This window comes from Crocuta crocuta, unplaced genomic scaffold (genome assembly GCF_008692635.1).
Source record: "Crocuta crocuta isolate KB4526 unplaced genomic scaffold, BGI_CrCroc_1.0 scaffold140, whole genome shotgun sequence".
NCBI classification, from domain to species: domain Eukaryota; kingdom Metazoa; phylum Chordata; class Mammalia; order Carnivora; family Hyaenidae; genus Crocuta; species Crocuta crocuta.
In genome coordinates this window covers 1,894,613-1,912,593 of record NW_027527775.1, presented here as the reverse complement: position 1 = coordinate 1,912,593, position 17,981 = coordinate 1,894,613, and the positions used below count along the sequence as shown (strand labels likewise).

At 36.5% G+C, this 17,981-nt stretch overlaps 1 protein-coding gene across 13 annotated transcripts in view; it reads left to right on the top strand.

Annotated features, from left to right (window-relative positions):
* The window catches only part of PCM1 (pericentriolar material 1), a 78,328-nt gene that overhangs the window by 58,055 nt on the left and 2,292 nt on the right, over positions 1 to 17,981 (top strand). For all 13 annotated transcript variants that reach the window (XM_077772358.1, XM_077772388.1, XM_077772366.1 and 10 more), the window contains 12 exons: positions 1,960 to 2,080; positions 3,433 to 3,591; positions 3,847 to 3,980; positions 6,402 to 6,536; positions 9,108 to 9,305; positions 10,828 to 10,890; positions 11,118 to 11,253; positions 11,549 to 11,709; positions 14,421 to 14,496; positions 15,022 to 15,272; positions 16,836 to 16,928; positions 17,024 to 17,141. In XM_077772358.1, coding sequence (XP_077628484.1) covers positions 1,960 to 2,080; positions 3,433 to 3,591; positions 3,847 to 3,980; positions 6,402 to 6,536; positions 9,108 to 9,305; positions 10,828 to 10,890; positions 11,118 to 11,253; positions 11,549 to 11,709; positions 14,421 to 14,496; positions 15,022 to 15,272; positions 16,836 to 16,928; positions 17,024 to 17,141 — 1,645 coding nt within the window. The remainder of the gene's footprint in view (positions 1 to 1,959; positions 2,081 to 3,432; positions 3,592 to 3,846; positions 3,981 to 6,401; positions 6,537 to 9,107; positions 9,306 to 10,827; positions 10,891 to 11,117; positions 11,254 to 11,548; positions 11,710 to 14,420; positions 14,497 to 15,021; positions 15,273 to 16,835; positions 16,929 to 17,023; positions 17,142 to 17,981) is intronic.

The window sequence follows — 17,981 nt, the reverse complement described above, 5'->3', positions numbered from 1 at the left end:
TTTTGAGCTTCATTTATGGAGCTTGTATAGACATACTTCAGAGTATGTAAGAGCTTTTCATACCCAGGAAGGAGGTAAAAGTAGGCATGTGGGAATTATAAGTCACAAGAGAGATGAAGAATTGAAGTTCAGAAAGAGGAAGAAACACTTTGTATCTTCTGTTCTAGGTGCCATAAAATGGCAAAAGCACATCTACCTTCCAATCTTAATTGAAGGAGCAACAAAATGACTCTATTCATCACTTTTTTTAATGTTTTTTTTTTTTTTTAACATTTATTTTTGAGTGACCGAGTGTGAGCGGGGGAGGGGCAGAAAGAGAGTGAGATACAGAATCTGAAACAGGCTCCAGGCTCTGAGCTGTCAGCACAGAGCCTGATGCAGGGCTCGAACCCACAAACCGTGAGATCATGACCTGAGCCAAAGTCGGACGCTTAACCGACTGAGCAACCCAGGTGCCCCACATTTCATAACTTAAGAGAAATTTTTAAAAATTAATAGGAGAAAGAACACAACTGAAACGGGTTTCTACATTCTAGTGAGACTTTCCTTAATCGCACTATATACAAAAGTTATTTTGATTAATTAAAGTCTTGAAAAGCCTAAAACTATAAAACTTCTAAAAGAAAATCTTCATGATTGAACATAAGCAAAGATTTCTTAGGGTGCACAAAGCATTAACTGTAAAAGAAAAAATTGATAAACATCATTAAAAATAAAATCCTTCTGCCTTTCAAAAGACACCATTAGGAGAACATAATTTAAGTACGTATATCTGACAGTGACTATATAAATAATAAATCCAGACTATATAAATAACTTTTATAATTCATTTGTAAAACCAACAACTTGGTAAAATATGGGCAAGATTTGAACAGGCACTGCATGGAAGAGGATCTGTAAATGGCCAGTATCCACATTAGAATCACATGAGGTATTACCTCACACGCACTATAAAGGCTGAAATTAAAAAGGTTGACAGTAAGAAGTGTCAGTGTGAATATAGAGCAGTTGGAACTTTCATACTGCTTATGGGATCGTAAAATTGTGCAAACACTTTGGAAAGCAGTTTGGCAGTTTCTTATAAACCTAAACACAAACTTGGCATGTGACCAAGCAGTTTTTCTTCTTAGGTATTCATCCAAGAGAAATGAAAACATATGTCCACAAAAATGCTTGTATTATGTTCATAGCATCTGTAGTCACAATAGCCTCAAACGAACATCAACAGATAAATGGATATATAAAATATGGTATATCCTTACAGTGGAATACTGTTCGGCCATTAAGAAATAATGAACCTCTGAAACAGATTAATTTCAGAAACATTGAGCAAAAGAAGCCAGACACTGAAGAGTATATATTGAATTGGTTCCATTTACATGTCAAGTTCTAGAACAAGCAAAACTAATTTGGTGATAGAAATCATATGGGTGGAGTGTAGTGGGGACTGACTGCAGAGGGGGTACAAAGGAACTTTTTGAGCTGATGGAAATGGTCTTTATCTTTAGGGAAGGTGGTTAGATGGGAGTTTGTAGAACTCATCAAACTGTATGCTTAATGAGTGCATTGTTTTATGGAAATTACATCAATAAAGTTCATTTAAAAAAGTGAATGATGCTGTCATGTTTTTCTTCTGGTAGAACCACATATAGTAAAGTCCTAGGCATTGTTAGGGTTTAGAGATGGGAGAATTTCCCTGAGAGTGTAGAAATAATTTGAAGTGTTTAATTTTCCAAGTTAAAATTAATAGCTGGCTGTGTGTATTTTTATCTACTCAATGACATATGTTCTGCAAGGTTACTTAATATTTTAACGTTCTCTGTGATTATTCAGCCTTTAATAACTTTAGTGATATCACAATTTTAAGTATATAGTTTTATGCAAATACTATGTTAAAGTTTTAATATATAATTTTTAAAGAAATATTAGTGATTTTTGTTTTTTTAAACTATAACTTAGGAAACTTTTGAGAAGAACTTTGAGAGAGAAACACATAAAATAAGTGAGCAAAATGCTGGTGATAATGCTAGTGTCATGTCTGTATCTTCAAATTTTGAGCCTTTTGCAACTGATGATCTAGGTAAGCAGAATGTTTTATAACCTTAGAACATGACTTTAATACAATCTTTGAATTACATCGATTAAAAACCAAAATTCCAAAAAGGCAAGATGTGGTAGAAAGACCATGGCAAAAAGTCTATCAGTCTGAAGTCAAGAATCTCCTGTTGATTCCTTAGTCTTTGGCAAATCATCTGATCATTCTGCCTCCATATTCTAAGGAAATGGGAGTCTTACCTACCTTGCTATATGTTCTTGTGAAAAATATATACAACTTTCTAGCATGTATAATAAGAGTTTAAGAAATGTTAATTGCCTTCCCTTCAGGGAAACATTATTCTTTAAGGTTTTCTAGTTAATGGGAAAAATTGAGAGGTATCAGGGCCTCATCCAATCATATTTTCAGTAGTTATGTTAACTTTATAATTTGAGATAAGAACTTTCTTAGCATAGTCTTCTGTGTGAAACCCAGGTGATTCTCAATGTGCATGACACCTAGCATTTTTTTTTTTTTCATCATCAGTAAAACAAGCATGGAGTCTTGTATAATCCAAAGTAAGAAGAAAATCTGGAGTCTTAGACCTGGAAAGGAGACTAGGGAAAAGAAAAATGTATAGGTATCTGATTGTTTCCCTTTCAAGAGATACTGAAGACTCAGTGATTTTAGACATCTAGGGCATTTAGTTGATAAAATAAGGTCATATTAGTCTAGTGTTTTTCCACATGAAGAGAACAAGATTTAGGAGATTCCAAAGGACTCCTACAAAGCAAAGGGCCAAGCCTTGTCCTATTATTAGATGTGCACCTTTTACCAAAGCATTAAGTCTTCGTTGACTTATCTTAACTATCAAGGACTCTAAGCCTGGTTCCCATCTGTTTAAATACCTGTCAAGTCTGAACTGAACTCTTCCCATTATAGAGAAAAATCTCTGTGTGGCCGGCCCTTTGCCCTTCAGGTTTTTTCTCCCTTTCTGAGTTACCAAGTGCTTTGTTTCATTTATTGATTTTTTTTCTTACCACTAGTTTTGTATGAAGTAGACCAAGGAAAACTGGGAAATCTTTTTCTTAGGCCTTTTCCTTACCTTATTTGCTTATGTCCAGTTGGATCGTTTTCATCAGAATTTGAGTGACATTTGGGATATATTTTCTTTGTCCTGTTTATGTGAAGCAACGTGATGTAGTGAAATCAGTATGGACTTCAGAGTCTAAGAGACTAATGTATGCCTTGTTACCCAGCTAGTATAGTATCTGGAATTTGTTGGACCTACGTTTCTTTACCTGTGGTCAGACTTTTTTTTTTTTTAAGACTTTGTAAGGGATACATGACAAAGTTTGCTTTTATATTTTCTTGAAATATTTCCGTTCCATATGCAGGTAACACTGTGATTCACTTAGATCAGGCATTAGCCAGAATGAGAGAATATGAGCGCATGAAGACGGAGGCTGAGAGTAGCACCAACACAAGATGCACCTGCAGGATTGTTGAGGCCGAGGACGGTGCTGCTGCCGCGGCTGCGGTTACTAACTTGGAAGGTGTGTTCTTGGTTGAGTAAAAGTAAAAATCTATAGTTCCATATATTAAAAAAAATGTATAGACCCCCTTGATGTATAATAGTAGTTTTATCACCATTTTCTTTTTATTAAGGGTGCTAAAACTATATAGATACTCCTTTGTGTTATTTTCCCATAAAATTATTAGATTTTAATATTTAGAATTCTGAATAAACGGACATATATAATGTCATAGGCTTTAATTTGCTAATAAATCATTTTCTCTTTAAAAAATAGAAACTCCCATTGAAAATCGTAGTTCACAACAACCTGTAAGTGAAGTTTCTACTGTCCCATGTCCTAGAATTGATACTCAGCAGCTGGACCGGCAAATCAAAGCCATTATGAAAGAAGTCATTCCTTTTTTGAAGGTAAGCAATAATTTTTTAAAACATAACACTTTATGCTTTGTTTTTTTAATCTTAAAAAAGACTTCATTATAGTAAATTCAGAAAATACACGTAAACCTAAGAAAACTAAAAACATTAGTCTCATCAATTCTGTGAATTTTTCTCCCATTATTTTTATGTAACTGTCTCCCCAAAAAGAATATTGATATTCCTATAAATTATAAGAATATGTATATATTCTTTTTTTTAACTTTTTTTTTTTTTTTTTAATGTTTTTATTTCTGAGAGAGAGAGGCAGCATGAGCAGGGGAGGGTCAGAGAGGGGGAGATACAGAATCTGAAGCAGCCTCCAGGCTCTGAGGTAGCTGTCAGCAGAGTCTGATGTGGGGCTCCAACCCACGAACCGTGAGATCATGACCTGAGCCAAAGTCGGGACCGACTGAGCTTAACCGACTGAGCCACCCAGGTGCCCCAAGAATATGTATATATTCTTGTAGATAGAAGGGTAGGTATTTATTTAACAGTTTGAAACCATTCCTTAGGGTGAATTGTCTTTAAGCGATTACTTGCTTTCATCTTAAACACAGATAGCCTTTTTTATTTCACATTTCTGTTTTATCATGAGTGATCTAATAAATACTTTTAAACATGTCTTTCTAGGTTAAATTAGGTATATTGGTAGTAATATTTAATATGTACAGTTATTTTCTAAGGGTTTTAAAATCTGAATGATTTATCTTTATGCTTAGGGAATGCAGTCATCTGCAGTTTACCATTTTGTGTGTGATTTAAGTGATGCCCTTTCATTCACTTACTAATTTAGCGTTTCAGAGTTTTTGAGGCCAAGAAAATGAGTTGAACTAATGATCTCATTTTAACTATTATGTCTCATTTCACTTCAAATCTTGACTTTTTTGGTAGGATTATAAGAACTTCTTTGTTAATGTCAGCATTACACCCAGTCACCTAAACTAGACTTCTTGACTATCTTCCCCTCTGTCACCAGTGAGCCCAAAATGGATTCTCCTTCCTTCCCTCTGATAGCATAACCTTAATTCAGATGTTCATGTTTTACCTAGACTGTCATAATAGGCATGAAATGAATGTTTACCAAGCAGACTCCCCCCGACAGCCTTTGAAAGATTTTATGCTGGACCTGGTATACTTTCCTAACTTCATCTTTCCCAGTTCTCCATTTGGTACACTCACTTCAAATTGCTCAAAATGTCCTATTCCTGCCATTGCTTTTTCACATATCAGTCTTTTGTTCAAGCTGTCACTATTGAAAATATAAAGTGCCTTCCCTCTTTTCTGCTTGGCTGAAGTGTCCTTTTTTTCAGAGATAATTGTTGCTTCCAATATGCTTTTACAAATCCTTCTAGAACCTAGTGTGGTGGTTTTATGATACCTGTTTATCAGCCAGTAATGAGTTATCTCCTGTGAGCTGGCCATTGTGCTCAGTGATGAAAGAGAAATGGCCCCTATTAGTTAAAAGTATCATCTGCTGGACAGTGCATAGCATGTAGTGGTTGATTATTCATGTATCTGACTTCTCTGGTATTTGCTCCCTTGAAGACAACAGACTGTTGTCCTTTTTTTTTTTTTTTTTTAATGGCCTGCTCTGACAATGAATTTTTCAAAAGAGACCTTATTAAGTCCTTCAGTTTAAGGAACCTTAGAAATTATCTACTTTAGTCACCTCACTTTATACATTTCTATAGAAAAAAACAAAACCAGAGCAGAAAGTTACCTGAGTAAAGGTTAGAGGACCTGCCCAAGTAAGTTTAGTGGCAGAAGAGGGATTAGAACCTTGAGGTTACTTGGTGTGGATGTTTTCATGGACTCACCTCCAAAAGGGAACCATGATTTGAATTATTAGGTGCTTGCACATGCTTCTCAAGGAAGGTGAAGGAGGAGAAACTTGCGCAAAAGTTTCGAAACTTGTTCCAAAGGTTAGGACGGTGGTTCTCAACTGAGGTGATTTTGGCCTTAAAAACATTTTATAATATCTACGTACAATTTTAGTCCTTAGGACTTAGAAAGGTAAAGGGTGCTACTAGCATCTAGTGGGTAAGGGCCAGAGCACCGCTAGACATCCTACAGTGCACAGAGTATCCATAGTGCCACGACTGAGAAAGCGGAGTTAGAAAATAGGTGGAGCATGTGGGTAGCAGGTGAGTTGTGAGCTAAACTGTAAGAAAGGAAGTGATGAAGTACTGAATCAGCCAGTTTCTTTTCCTGGCCGTTACCTGCTATGGTTGGTCAAAATGTATAAACCCCTTAACCTGGATAGTGTGGGAGTCTGGCTCTTCTTATGGATAAATATTTCTAAATGTGCATCTGAAAATTGAGAGGCATCTATGGAAGACAAAATCTCATGTGAATTAATATTTTTTAACCAATAGGTAACTTTATTTCCTAACCAACTTGGATTTTTCTCAGGAGCACATGGATGAAGTATGCTCTTCTCAACTTCTAACTTCAGTTAGACGCATGGTTTTGACCCTTACCCAGCAAAATGATGAGAGCAAAGAGTTTGTAAAGTTCTTTCATAAACAACTTGGAAGTATATTACAGGTAAGAGTTTATACTTATATGACTTACATACAATTGAGACTTTTTTTTTTTTGCCATTTTCTGGCAATATGCAGTTTATTGAAATAAATGTCCATTCCAGCATCGATTGGGGATGACCTTTCAGTATCTTTTTAAGTTATTCCTTACCTGGTTTTGAAAAAAAATTCTATTAGGGAAAATATACTGTGTTAGGGCCCGTGTCTTCATTTGACCCGATCATCCTGTAAGGCCTATCCAAACTAGAATAAAATTTTGTTTTGATTTTTCTCCTACTCAGTAAGAACATTTCCAGTTTGAAATGTTCAGAAAGTACTGCATGGTATTTTCTAAAATAATTTTTTACCACTGTGGGAAATTTTAGAAGCCAGAAACCATCTATTGATTGTGGAGACTTCTTAGGCTGTAACAGTAGTTTTAAATGAATGTTAAGGTAGTGGTCCTCACCTGGGGCAGTTATGCTTGCCTGGAGAGACACTACAACATCTACAGACATTTGTCACACAGGCGGGGAGAGGCTGGTACTAGCATCTTGTGGCATGTTAATAGTAGTAAGGTTGTGATAAGTAACCATACCTTATTTCGTATAATAAACACCTTTACAGTTAAATACATTCCTGTGTTTTCCCACTGAGATAGTTCAGTAATGTGTATTTTCACTCCACGCTGTGAAATACGTTTTTCTTTTTATCTTTATTATAAAAAATTTACAAAATTTACAAAAATTTCCCATAAAACTGTTCCTTGCTGCCTATTCCTGTGTTTACATTGCTTTAGAGATGGTATTTTCACTCTATTAACTTTTGTAAAACACTACACTCGATGCACATTTTCCATCACTTTAATTTTCCATTTTGTTTTTATTAAGAGTAAAGTATTAATTCAATAATAAGTTTTAAGTTGTGCTGGCTCTGTTTAATCCAATTGTACTAACACATAATCTCTAAGAAATATAAGGCATCTGTGTTGTTATGCATGGTTTAAACATGTTTAGGATAATTTTTAGACAAATGTGTTTTTATAAATTTAGTTTATTCCTACAGAAAGAAATAATAATTCCATTGTAGAGTCAGGCTCAGAGAGAAGCTGCTTATGCTTAAGTACTTTTGTTGGTCAGAATCCATGCAGTCCTCCTTCAGTTTTGTCTACTAGTCCCATAATTGAGACAGGTGCCAAGGTATTAATTTGGAAATCAGATTTTATTCTAAGAACATTGGCTGCTTTTCTGTTATCCTATTCCTGATTTTTTTTCACAGAGGGACCTAAAGAGTAAAGGTTAGATTTACAGTAAATCTTGGCCAGAGTGCTGAACATCTTTCATGAGGTAGAGTGTAAAATACTATCTTCTACTTTTTTTCTGAAGAAACCTATTGAGAGAATTTTTTTTTTCACGAGGCAGCCACATTTGTACATTTTCCACAATTGTGCTAGATAAGGTTGTTTCTTGGAGGGAGGAGACACAAAACATAGTTGTTTGCCTGTTTTTTAAATGGCATAGTCCATATTTGTAGAAAGAAAAAGATGCAGTTCTATAAAAAATGTATAGACTATAGATGGCTGACTTGTTCCTTTGATGATGCTGTGTTTCAACGTGAATAGAACTAAAGTTTATTTTTAAACTGATTCTGAAGAAAAAGTTTAAATTAGAATGGTTGCTGGCTTAGGGGCACCTGAGTGGTTCATTCGGTTAAGTGTCCAACTCTTGATTTCAGCTCAGGTCATGATCTCATGGTTGTGAGTTTGAGCCCTGCATCAGGCTTGGGATTCTCTCTCTTCTCCCTCCCTTTGCCCTTCCCCCACACTCTCTGCCCCTCCCCCCCTTAAAATAAATGAATAAACTTAAAAAAAAAAAAAGACTATAAGAAATAAACTAAAAAAAAGAATGCTGGGTCATATAAAAGGAGGAAACTTGAAAAAATACTCTGTTGTTAACATTTAGAAAGGGAAGACTGCATATTTTCCTACCTGGGCACCTTAGCTTCTCACCGTGGTAAATATGTACCCCTAGTACTGTGTAGGAACATTCGGGGTTAGGAGTTCCCTGTTTAACTCTTTGGTGGCCACCAGTTCCACTAAGTAGGGACTAAATCAGTGGATGATCGTAGGTCCTTTTCCTTTCCTTCTATATACTCTTTAAGCAGGACTAGCACAATTCCTATTGAATTCCACTAAAGAATATTACTGTTTTTTTCTTAGTAATTTTAGCCATTAAACTTTCTTCATACTAAAAAGTAACAGAATTGTTTTTCCCTTGGTATTGTAATTTATTTATTTAAAAAAAATTTTTTTTTAGTTAATTTTGAGAGAACACGGGTGGGGGAGGGGCAGAGAGAGAGGGAGACACAGAATCTGAAACAGGCTCCAGGCTCTGAGCTGTCAGCACAGAACCAGACCCAGGGCTCAAACCCATGAACCATGAGATCATGACCTGAGCTGAAGTCCAAAGCTTAACTGACTGAGCCACCCAGGTGCCCCTCCCTGGGTATTGTAATTTAAATTTGTTAATCCTCTGTATTGCTCTACCCACAATTGAAGTTTACTATAATCTTAGTTACTTGGTTTATCTTTGAATAGGATTCACTAGCAAAATTTGCTGGCAGAAAACTCAAAGACTGTGGAGAAGATCTTCTTGTAGAGATATCTGAAGTGTTGTTTAATGAATTGGCTTTCTTCAAGCTCATGCAAGATTTGGATAATAATAGTATAACCGTTAAACAGAGATGCAAAAGGAAAATAGAAGCAGCCGGAGTGATACAGTCTTATGCCAAAGAGGTAAATGACATTCGTTAGGATTTAAGTTTTAGGAGTAGTTATAATTAGCATGTAACTATAGTTCTTGATCATTAATAACTAAAATCACACTTGACCTCAGCAAACATATTTTCGAAATTATAGCAATTAATCAGATCCATAAATCAGTACATATGGTAGCCACATACTGAATCTCAGATGTAACAGCAGTGGCTACAAGATCAGGAATACAGACAGAAATTGGGGACAGGAATTGTCAGGTATCTTACATGATTGTCAGCTGCTAGAGAGAGAGGACTGGGACCCGGGCCTCAGCTGGCTAACTGCCTGCTGTGGCGGTTGCCCACCCAGGAATAGATCTCCCAGGAATATTTATCACCCCCACCAACACACATATGCCTTGTTTACAGGTTAGGACTTGGGCTGCACATCTCTGTAGCTTCTTACGCCTTGTTAAATTAGTCTTGATCACATATGAAACTGGAAGGTTTCTCCCCCCTCACCTTGAGGCATACCAACCCCTCATACCTCCTCTTGACTCTCTAAGCACGAGAGGGAAAGAAGGTCAAGACCCAGAAGAGAAAGAGGTAACCCTTCTCCCTGCAGTGTAAAGTAGGATAAAGTCAAGCCATCTATTTCACACTTTGCATAATATTTTCAATCTAGATATAGTTTCAGATCATTTCAGCCATTGCTTAAGAGCTTGAAGAAAATAAAACAGGACAAAACCGTAAGAAATGATAGAAGGGCTACTTTAAGATAAGTACTCTCTTGAGGCAGTGTGAGTGGGTTTATGAAATAAGGCATGAAAGAACAGTTCAGAGAAGAGGAAAAAGGTTAGGGTGGCAGGAACCCATTAAATGAGGTGAGAGTGTAGATGAAGTCACCTAGGGAGGTAAGGCCCAACTGGTAAGGACCTTCTCTTTTATTTTATTCTAAGCATAATGGAAACCCATGGGAAATTTTGAAACAGAGGAGTGACATCTCCTGTGCAATTCAAAAGATTTGTCTAGATACCACATTGTATAGGAATTGTAAGAGAGAAGAGCCAGAAGCAGGGAGACTGTCGTAAGGCCACTGTAGTAGTCTGGGTGGGAAATGATGTGACTCAGCTCTGAGTGTGCACCAGCAGATCCATTTTGACAGTTGAGTCAGTGAGCAGTTCTAATGGTTTAGTTATGGATAATAAAAGTACAGCACAGGCTGGTTTCTCTTGTCTGACTTTTTCCTTGGGCACATGAAGGCCCATTTATGGAGACTGCAAAGACTGGAGGAGGCTGGGGTTTGGGGAGGGAGTCAAGGTTTTTGTTTTGGAATTAGTAAATTTGAGATGCTCTTATATATCCAGGGAGATGTCAGGTAGGCAGGGTTGGTTTTGTTTTGCTAATTTAAAAGATTTCAGTGAAAGAGTTGAATTTACATTTCTAAGAAAGTAGTCAGTGCTTTGGATTATTATCAGAAACTGCAGCATTTGTGAAAGTTACTAAATATCTAAGTATAATGTAGAAAGGTTGCTCCTCATTTCTGTTTAACTTGCTTATAGGCCAAAAGGATTCTTGAAGGAGATCATGGCTCACCTGCTGGAGAAATTGATGATGAAGACAAAGTATGTGCTAATTAATTTGTGCCTAAAGACCGTGCTTTTGAGACAGAAGATTAAATAACAGCTTTTACCGTAATATTTGTGATTCTGACAAAATTTTATTTTCTTTTAAAAACAATTATTTTTTGTATTTTTTATTAGATAATGACTTAATTTTTTTTTTTGGTAGACTTACTATATGCCTTTTTAAGAAATATTTGAAGGAATTAAGTACATTTATCTGTGACCAGGACAAGGATGAGACCGAAACGGTGAAGCGGACGCAAACATCTGAGATGTATGATGGTGATGGTCCCAAACATGTGAGATCTGAGGTTTCTGATCAAGAGGAAGATGAAGAAAGTGAAAAATGTCCGGTGTCTATTAGTAAGTGTAAAGGCTCGTACTAGGTTTATACGGGAGTTCTTTATAGGTCACTTATTCACACAGGTGCGGGGAGTATAATGAATACAGAGTTCGTGTCCAGCCACTCTGGATTTTTCAGTGCGGCCCTGCGTAATTACCTGCCCTTTCCGCGCCTCAGCATTCTAGTGCTTACTGTTTTGAAGGTTTCAGGCGTTGTATGTAAAGGACTTGTGCAGTGCAGGAACGCAGTATGTGGGAGCTAACACAAAGATTTAGTGATGAAAATTTACTAAAAACTGTGTATTAATCAACGTAGACTTATCCAAAGCTGAAACTCAGGCTTTGACGAATTATGGAAGTGGAGAAGATGAAAATGAAGATGAAGAAATAGAAGAATTTGAGGAAGGACCTGTAGATGTTCAGACTTCCCTTCAGGCTAACACCGAAACTACGGAAGAAACTGAACAGAACGATCAGGTATTCCGGTTGGGACTAACACACCTTCCNTCTTCTCCCCCTTGTTCCTCAGTTAAGTTCCTCCTAATCCTCCTATACGTGCAAACATGATATTTGCCCTTCTCAAGGCAGATCCTTTTTAAGGTGTCAGAACTGACAGCTTCCCTGCTCTCACTGAGATGAGATGAGATGACTAAACAAACCTCTTTACTGTCCTTATTGAAATCCAAATCAAACACTAGTTTTACCAATGTTTACCTTTAAAGCACTTGAATTTTTTTTTTTTTTTCTTTTTGGTAATAAGTCCTAAAAACTATAAGATTACTGCGGAAGATCTGGATTTTTCATTTATTTCCTAGTCATACGTGGAAATCGTATGTGACAAAATAAAATCATTCCCTTTCTTCCCTCCACTTCATCCTGTTCCATAGGCAGTATTTTGTATGATTTCTTTGGCTGTTTAGCTCTATTTCTGAATAATGTGTGTGTATTTATGTATTAGACATTCTCTGTTGATTTCCTGTTCTAGTAGGTGAAGACTTTGAGGCCACTTTTGATGCTTCATTTAATTATATTAATACTGTCCTTGTTTAATCATGTCTTCAGCTAACATCTGCATTTAACCATAGATTTAGTCAAACTACATAAATATTACTGCTGAACTAATAAGCAAATACTGTTTATTGCTTAGTCTTGTACATTTTTTTCCACCTAAAATTAATAATTGTCTCAAATTTTTTTTTTTTTACCTAATTTTCTTTGACCCAAACCCAATCAAATCTTCACTCTGCCCACCGAGAGCTCAGTACACTTCTCAGTATAATTTTCTACAAGAACCAGTCTGTCAGTTTTGTTCTTCCTACTCCGTCCTGGGTTTGGCTGCTCATTAGACGGGCTCATGAGCTAGCAGCCTGGAAATCCCCTCTGTCATTCTTTATTCTGTGTTTCTAGAATTTCGTCTTATCCTTTTACCTCATTTTGGTGGAGCACATTTCTAGGATCTCTCAGAAAAAGAGTGCATTAAATATAAATACTTTGAGACTTTATATGTCTGAGAAAATTGTAAATTATTCCATGCTACACATACTTTCCTTCAGGTCTTTGAGAGACACTGCTGTGTCTTCCAGTGTCTCCCAGTTTTCAGTGTTGCTGCTGAGATGGCCAGCGCCTTTTTTTGTTGTGATTCTTTGTATTTTTTCTTTCCCACACTGGAGCTTCCCCTGGACTTTTGTGGAAGTTTTATAGTGATACACATTGTTGTGGGTCTTTTTTAGTCACTATACTGGGTACATGGCGGGTCTGTGAGCAATCATTATCATTTCCTTTATTTTGGTAAATTTTCTTTTTTTATATTTCCTTCCCATCATTTTCTCTTTACATTCCTCCTAGAGTTAATACTATCAGATATTATCGGCCCTCATGGTTTAATTTCTTTTAATGTTTTATTTATTTTTGAGACAGACAGACAAATTGGGAACAGGGGAGGGGCAGAGAGAGGGAGACACAGAATCTAAAGTAGGCTCTAGGCTGTGAGCTGTTAGCACAGAGCCCGACGTGGGGCTCGAACTCACAGACTGAGATCATGCCCTCTCAGCTGACTGAGCCACCCAGGTGCCCCTGGTTTAATTGTCTAACTTCTAATCTCCTCTCTTCTTTATATTGTCCAATTAGTCTTTCTGCTTTACTTTCTGGGAGACTCCTATGGACCTTAACACTTATATGAATGTCATATTTTTAATCTATTTTCTGATTACTTTTTAATAGCATGCTGTTACATCAGGGAAGTGCTGTCTTCTCTTACTCATCTGCAGGCTTTCTTCAAATGTCTGCAGTACCTTTGGTGTTTATATTAAAAAACAACACTCCAAAAAGCTGATTGGGGTTGTTGTGGGCGTCACTGGAGGGCATTTGGACAGATAGTTAGCTTTTTGATAGAAAATCCCAAATGTCAGTGACTATTGGATTTCCTCTGGGGTGGTTTAGTTTCTCCCCAGAAGGGTCTTCCATCCTCCTCCTGCCGGGGAGGAAGTATATATCCTCTTGGCTGCTGCTGCTCTGGACCGGGACGTGGAAACCATGCCGAGCATCCCATCACTGCACACGCTCTGCTGAGTTCTTGTTTTCGGCACATCTTATCCTGTCCCTATTTGTGCTTTCTGCACCCCCCCCTTACCCCTGGCAGCCCCAGGGCTGAGGCCCACTAGTTCCATTTACCCAAAATATAATCTCCCATTTTCTGTGTGAGTTTGGGGAGGGAACCTCAGTGTTTGTGTTTTCTTTAAACGGCTTTAGGGAACCACCAGCAACCCGCTCTTTTCATCCACAGTGTATTCCTTCCTTCCTAGAATCTGGTACTTCCCAGCATGAGGTGAATCTGTTTTTTGTTCTCTCCTCTTGCTGAAGGCACTTGACTTCATCTTTCTCCCTCCTGCTCACTTCCTCTTCCATTCCCTAAACATCTATATACAGATACCTTTTAGTGTCATTCATGATTGAATCTGATTTAAAAAATAAAGAGTGGAATCCATAACACTCTAGTTTTCTATTATTTTAAAGAAGAAAAGGAAACCTTTTTATTTATCTATCCTTTCTCCAAACACTTTGAGAAGATTTTTTTAAATTCTCTTGTATGAAGGTCTCATGTTGGACAAAAACCTTACATTAACCCATCTCCTATATAGTGACCCTATTATTTCAGGCCCCGCTATTAAGACATCACTTTTTCCTTCTAGGTACTACAACATGACTTTGAAAAATCAGGAGAAAGCAAAAATGTCCCATCAGAACAAGAACCCACTACTAGTAAAGGCAAGAAATCTAAAGTGTTCAATGTTAAGATTATCTCAAGTGGCCTTTATGTGCTTAAAACTTAAAATAATTAAATTCTTAGCTAACATAACTTTGAAGATATTTTGGACCTGATGGCTGTCTTTTTTCTTCCCCTAAATCCTTTGTAGAAAACATGAGGGCTTTGTTTCTGCAAACATTTGTTAAATAAGAGTTGACAAATAATTAAACACACAGAAAAAAGTCTTTAAAGAAGACATCTTTAGCTACCAATGTGGGGGATTTTTTAGAATGCCCATTTCTGGGTATTACTCATGAATATCCTACTTTATTAGAAATTGGGTGGATTTCAGGCATCTAATTTTTAAAACATCCCCAGATGAATCTGATCAACTAATTTTAGGAATCATTGATATGGAAAATTTGTAGTAGCCTCTTCTTTTGGATTTTAAATATCTTGGTTACTTATTCATATATACTACTATTTGGTATAACAGTAAAATTTAATAGCTGTTGCAATATATTAATGTTATCTTTTGATGACAGATGACCAAGACAGCACTCCTGTGAAACCCTGTTACCTCAACATCTTGGAAAATGAGCAACCTTTAAATAGCGCTGTCCAAAAGGACTCTCTGACTACCATTGATTCATCTAAACAGCCTAACCCTTTGCCTTTAACTGAAATTGAAACCTTGGTGCCTGCAGTCAAAGAAGTTAAATCTGCTCAGGAAACTCCTGAGAGCTCTTTGGCCGGAAGTCCTGACACTGAATCTCCAGTGTTAGTGAATGACTATGTACGTATCATTTACATTTCATTTCTGTGGGTATTTCTCCATTTCCAGGTTAACCCTTACAGTCTGTACACACGAGTATCCTTTGTGTTTAGGCTTAGAAATTGCTAAAACTTTTTTTTTTTTATTCAAACTGATTTTAAACTTGAATAGCAGGGTGATAGTGAATTAAGAGGACTGTCTGAAAACCTAAAAGCTATTCTTCTAATTTTGAGCTGTAGGTGGCAATCTTCAGAGTGCATTCCAAGTTTAGATTTGGGCAGATGATACCTGGGTCACCGTTAATCTCTTACAGTACCCGTGCCTAACATCAAGTATTTTAGAGCATTTCATAAATCTTTGATAAACCTGAAAGTTCACAGTTTGACAGCAGTAGACACCTCATCTCTATACCGTAAACGAAAGAAATATAGTAGCAAATCTGTACTTAAGATGTAAGTAGATGAGTTTTTACCTTGGACATTTTTGTTTCAATTTAATTTTTATAGTAGGTTATTTTTTAGATCTCTGTGTTTTATAAACGTTTCTTGTCAGTAGGAATTAAGGGATTTATAACAATACTTTTAGGCCTACAGAATGTGTTTCACTTTTTTTTGATACCAACTTTCTTAATAGAGGTATTTACAATTAAGATTTCATAATTTCTCAATATTCCAGAAATATAAGTAGAAAGAGTATCTTAAGGGTTTTGATTGCTTTACCACTAGTAAAATTATGTATTTTAAACTTTGAAAGTTACCTGTTAGGCTTATTCTTACTATAATTTGCTGAGTGCACAGAGTTGCTATAGGAGGCAGTCAGTTGAAATTAATGTTTGATTATAGAGGGGACTTGAATTTGAAATTTAGGCAGGGGCCACTACTGAAAGTTCTTGTGCAAGAAAGTCAGATGGCCAAAGTCCTGCTTTTTGAAGATGAATCTGGTGACTGCGTACGATCTGTTGTCAAGGAAGCGATGTTAAGAAACTCCCTTACCATGCATAGAGATACCAAGTTCGAGCTGAACGAGGGAGAGATGGGCGAGGAATGTTGAAAGAAGAAGAAAATTTTAAGGTTTCCACTTGTGTAATTGGTACAGTGATACCATTAAAAATCAGAAACGGAGAACTAGGAGAATAAAAGAATTCAAGTTCCAAAGAAACACTGAAGAGATCACAAAAATGAGTTATTAGATTCATACCTCCTCTTTCTCAGCTTCCACAGAGCTGCTACTGAAAGCCTGTACGTGTTTACTGATACCCTGCTGGATACAGTTGTTGTTCTTCTCGTTACTTTTGCCCTCAGTGTAACTGCTATGTCGTCTTTGAACCTATATAAACTGGCTCTTTACCAAATGAGGACAGAAATGCTTGACAGTATGTCCACAGCTGCCAGTGCATGGTCCTTCCTGTGCACCCCAGCTTTGTTCTATTCATAGAGTTGAACACAGGAAAAAACCAAATAGGATGGGATTACTGATGTGTACTTATATGTAAGAATCCACTTTATCTCTTGGCATGGATGACTTTAAAGACTTAGATCCAGAGATAGAGTGGATTGCCTTCATTAAATATAATTTATCTTACAGGAAGCAGAGTCTGGTAACATAAGTCAAAAATCGGATGAAGAAGACTTTGTGAAAGTTGAAGATTTACCACTTAAACTGACAATATATTCAGAGGTATTTTCCTTTAATTAATTAAACTTATCTTTATGTAACAAATGCTACTGAAATGAAAACTGATTTTGAGGCTTTTTTGGTTTTTCATTCCAAAGGCAGATCTAAGGAAGAAAATGGTAGAGGAAGAACAGAAAAACCATTTATCTGGTGAAGTATTACGTGAAATGCAGACTGAAGAATTAGCTGGGAATTCTGAGACACTTAAAGAACCTGGTAAGAGTTTCCAATTTCAACCAACTCATATTGAAAAATTACTGAATCTTGATGCCATCATTTTATTTTTCAAATCTACTCCTAGTACTTGGAAGATTTAAGTGAAATACTGGGAGGGAGGCATAATTCTATAGAAAGTCAAGACCCATTGCCTAATTTAGAAATTAGGTATAAAATGGTGTTATCAGATAATTTTCTATTTTTAAAATCGTAAGTTTTAGCAAGGTAATAGATGCATATTGTTTAAGAAGGAAAAGTACAAAAGAATTAAGGATAATTGGAGGAGCCCATATGTTTCAATTCCTGTTTTTTAGTTCTTTTGGATAAGATACTGTTTATCTTTAAATAATATTGTTAGAATTAATTTTTAATTTAAAAAATTCAGACATCTCTTATCTTCCCTACCAGAAGTGAGTATTTGGACCCACCTCCCCTTTCACTATTATTTTTGTTTTTTCTGTTTGATACTTTTGTTATTTTAAGTATATATGGTTGGTTGCTGGTTCTGTCAACTTTGGTCATTACTCAGCCATTGCCGCCCCCCCCCCTTTTCTTCTGCTGTCTTTTCAGTTTTACTCATCTTCTTACATTAAGGTTATAAAAGCAAACATTTTAATTTTGTAACTATAATAGTTAAAACTTCTGTACTTTTCCTGAAGGCTATTCTCTGTAAGTAGGCCTCACTGCAGAACCAGGGAATAAATCCCGGATTTCCTTATATGGCTCTAATAGCACAGCCCCTGGGCCACTCAGAGGAGAATGTGTCTTGCATCAAAATCAAAGGATTTTCTTGTTATTCTCTATCAATTCATTAATCAGTTAAAATGAAGACTTTTTATT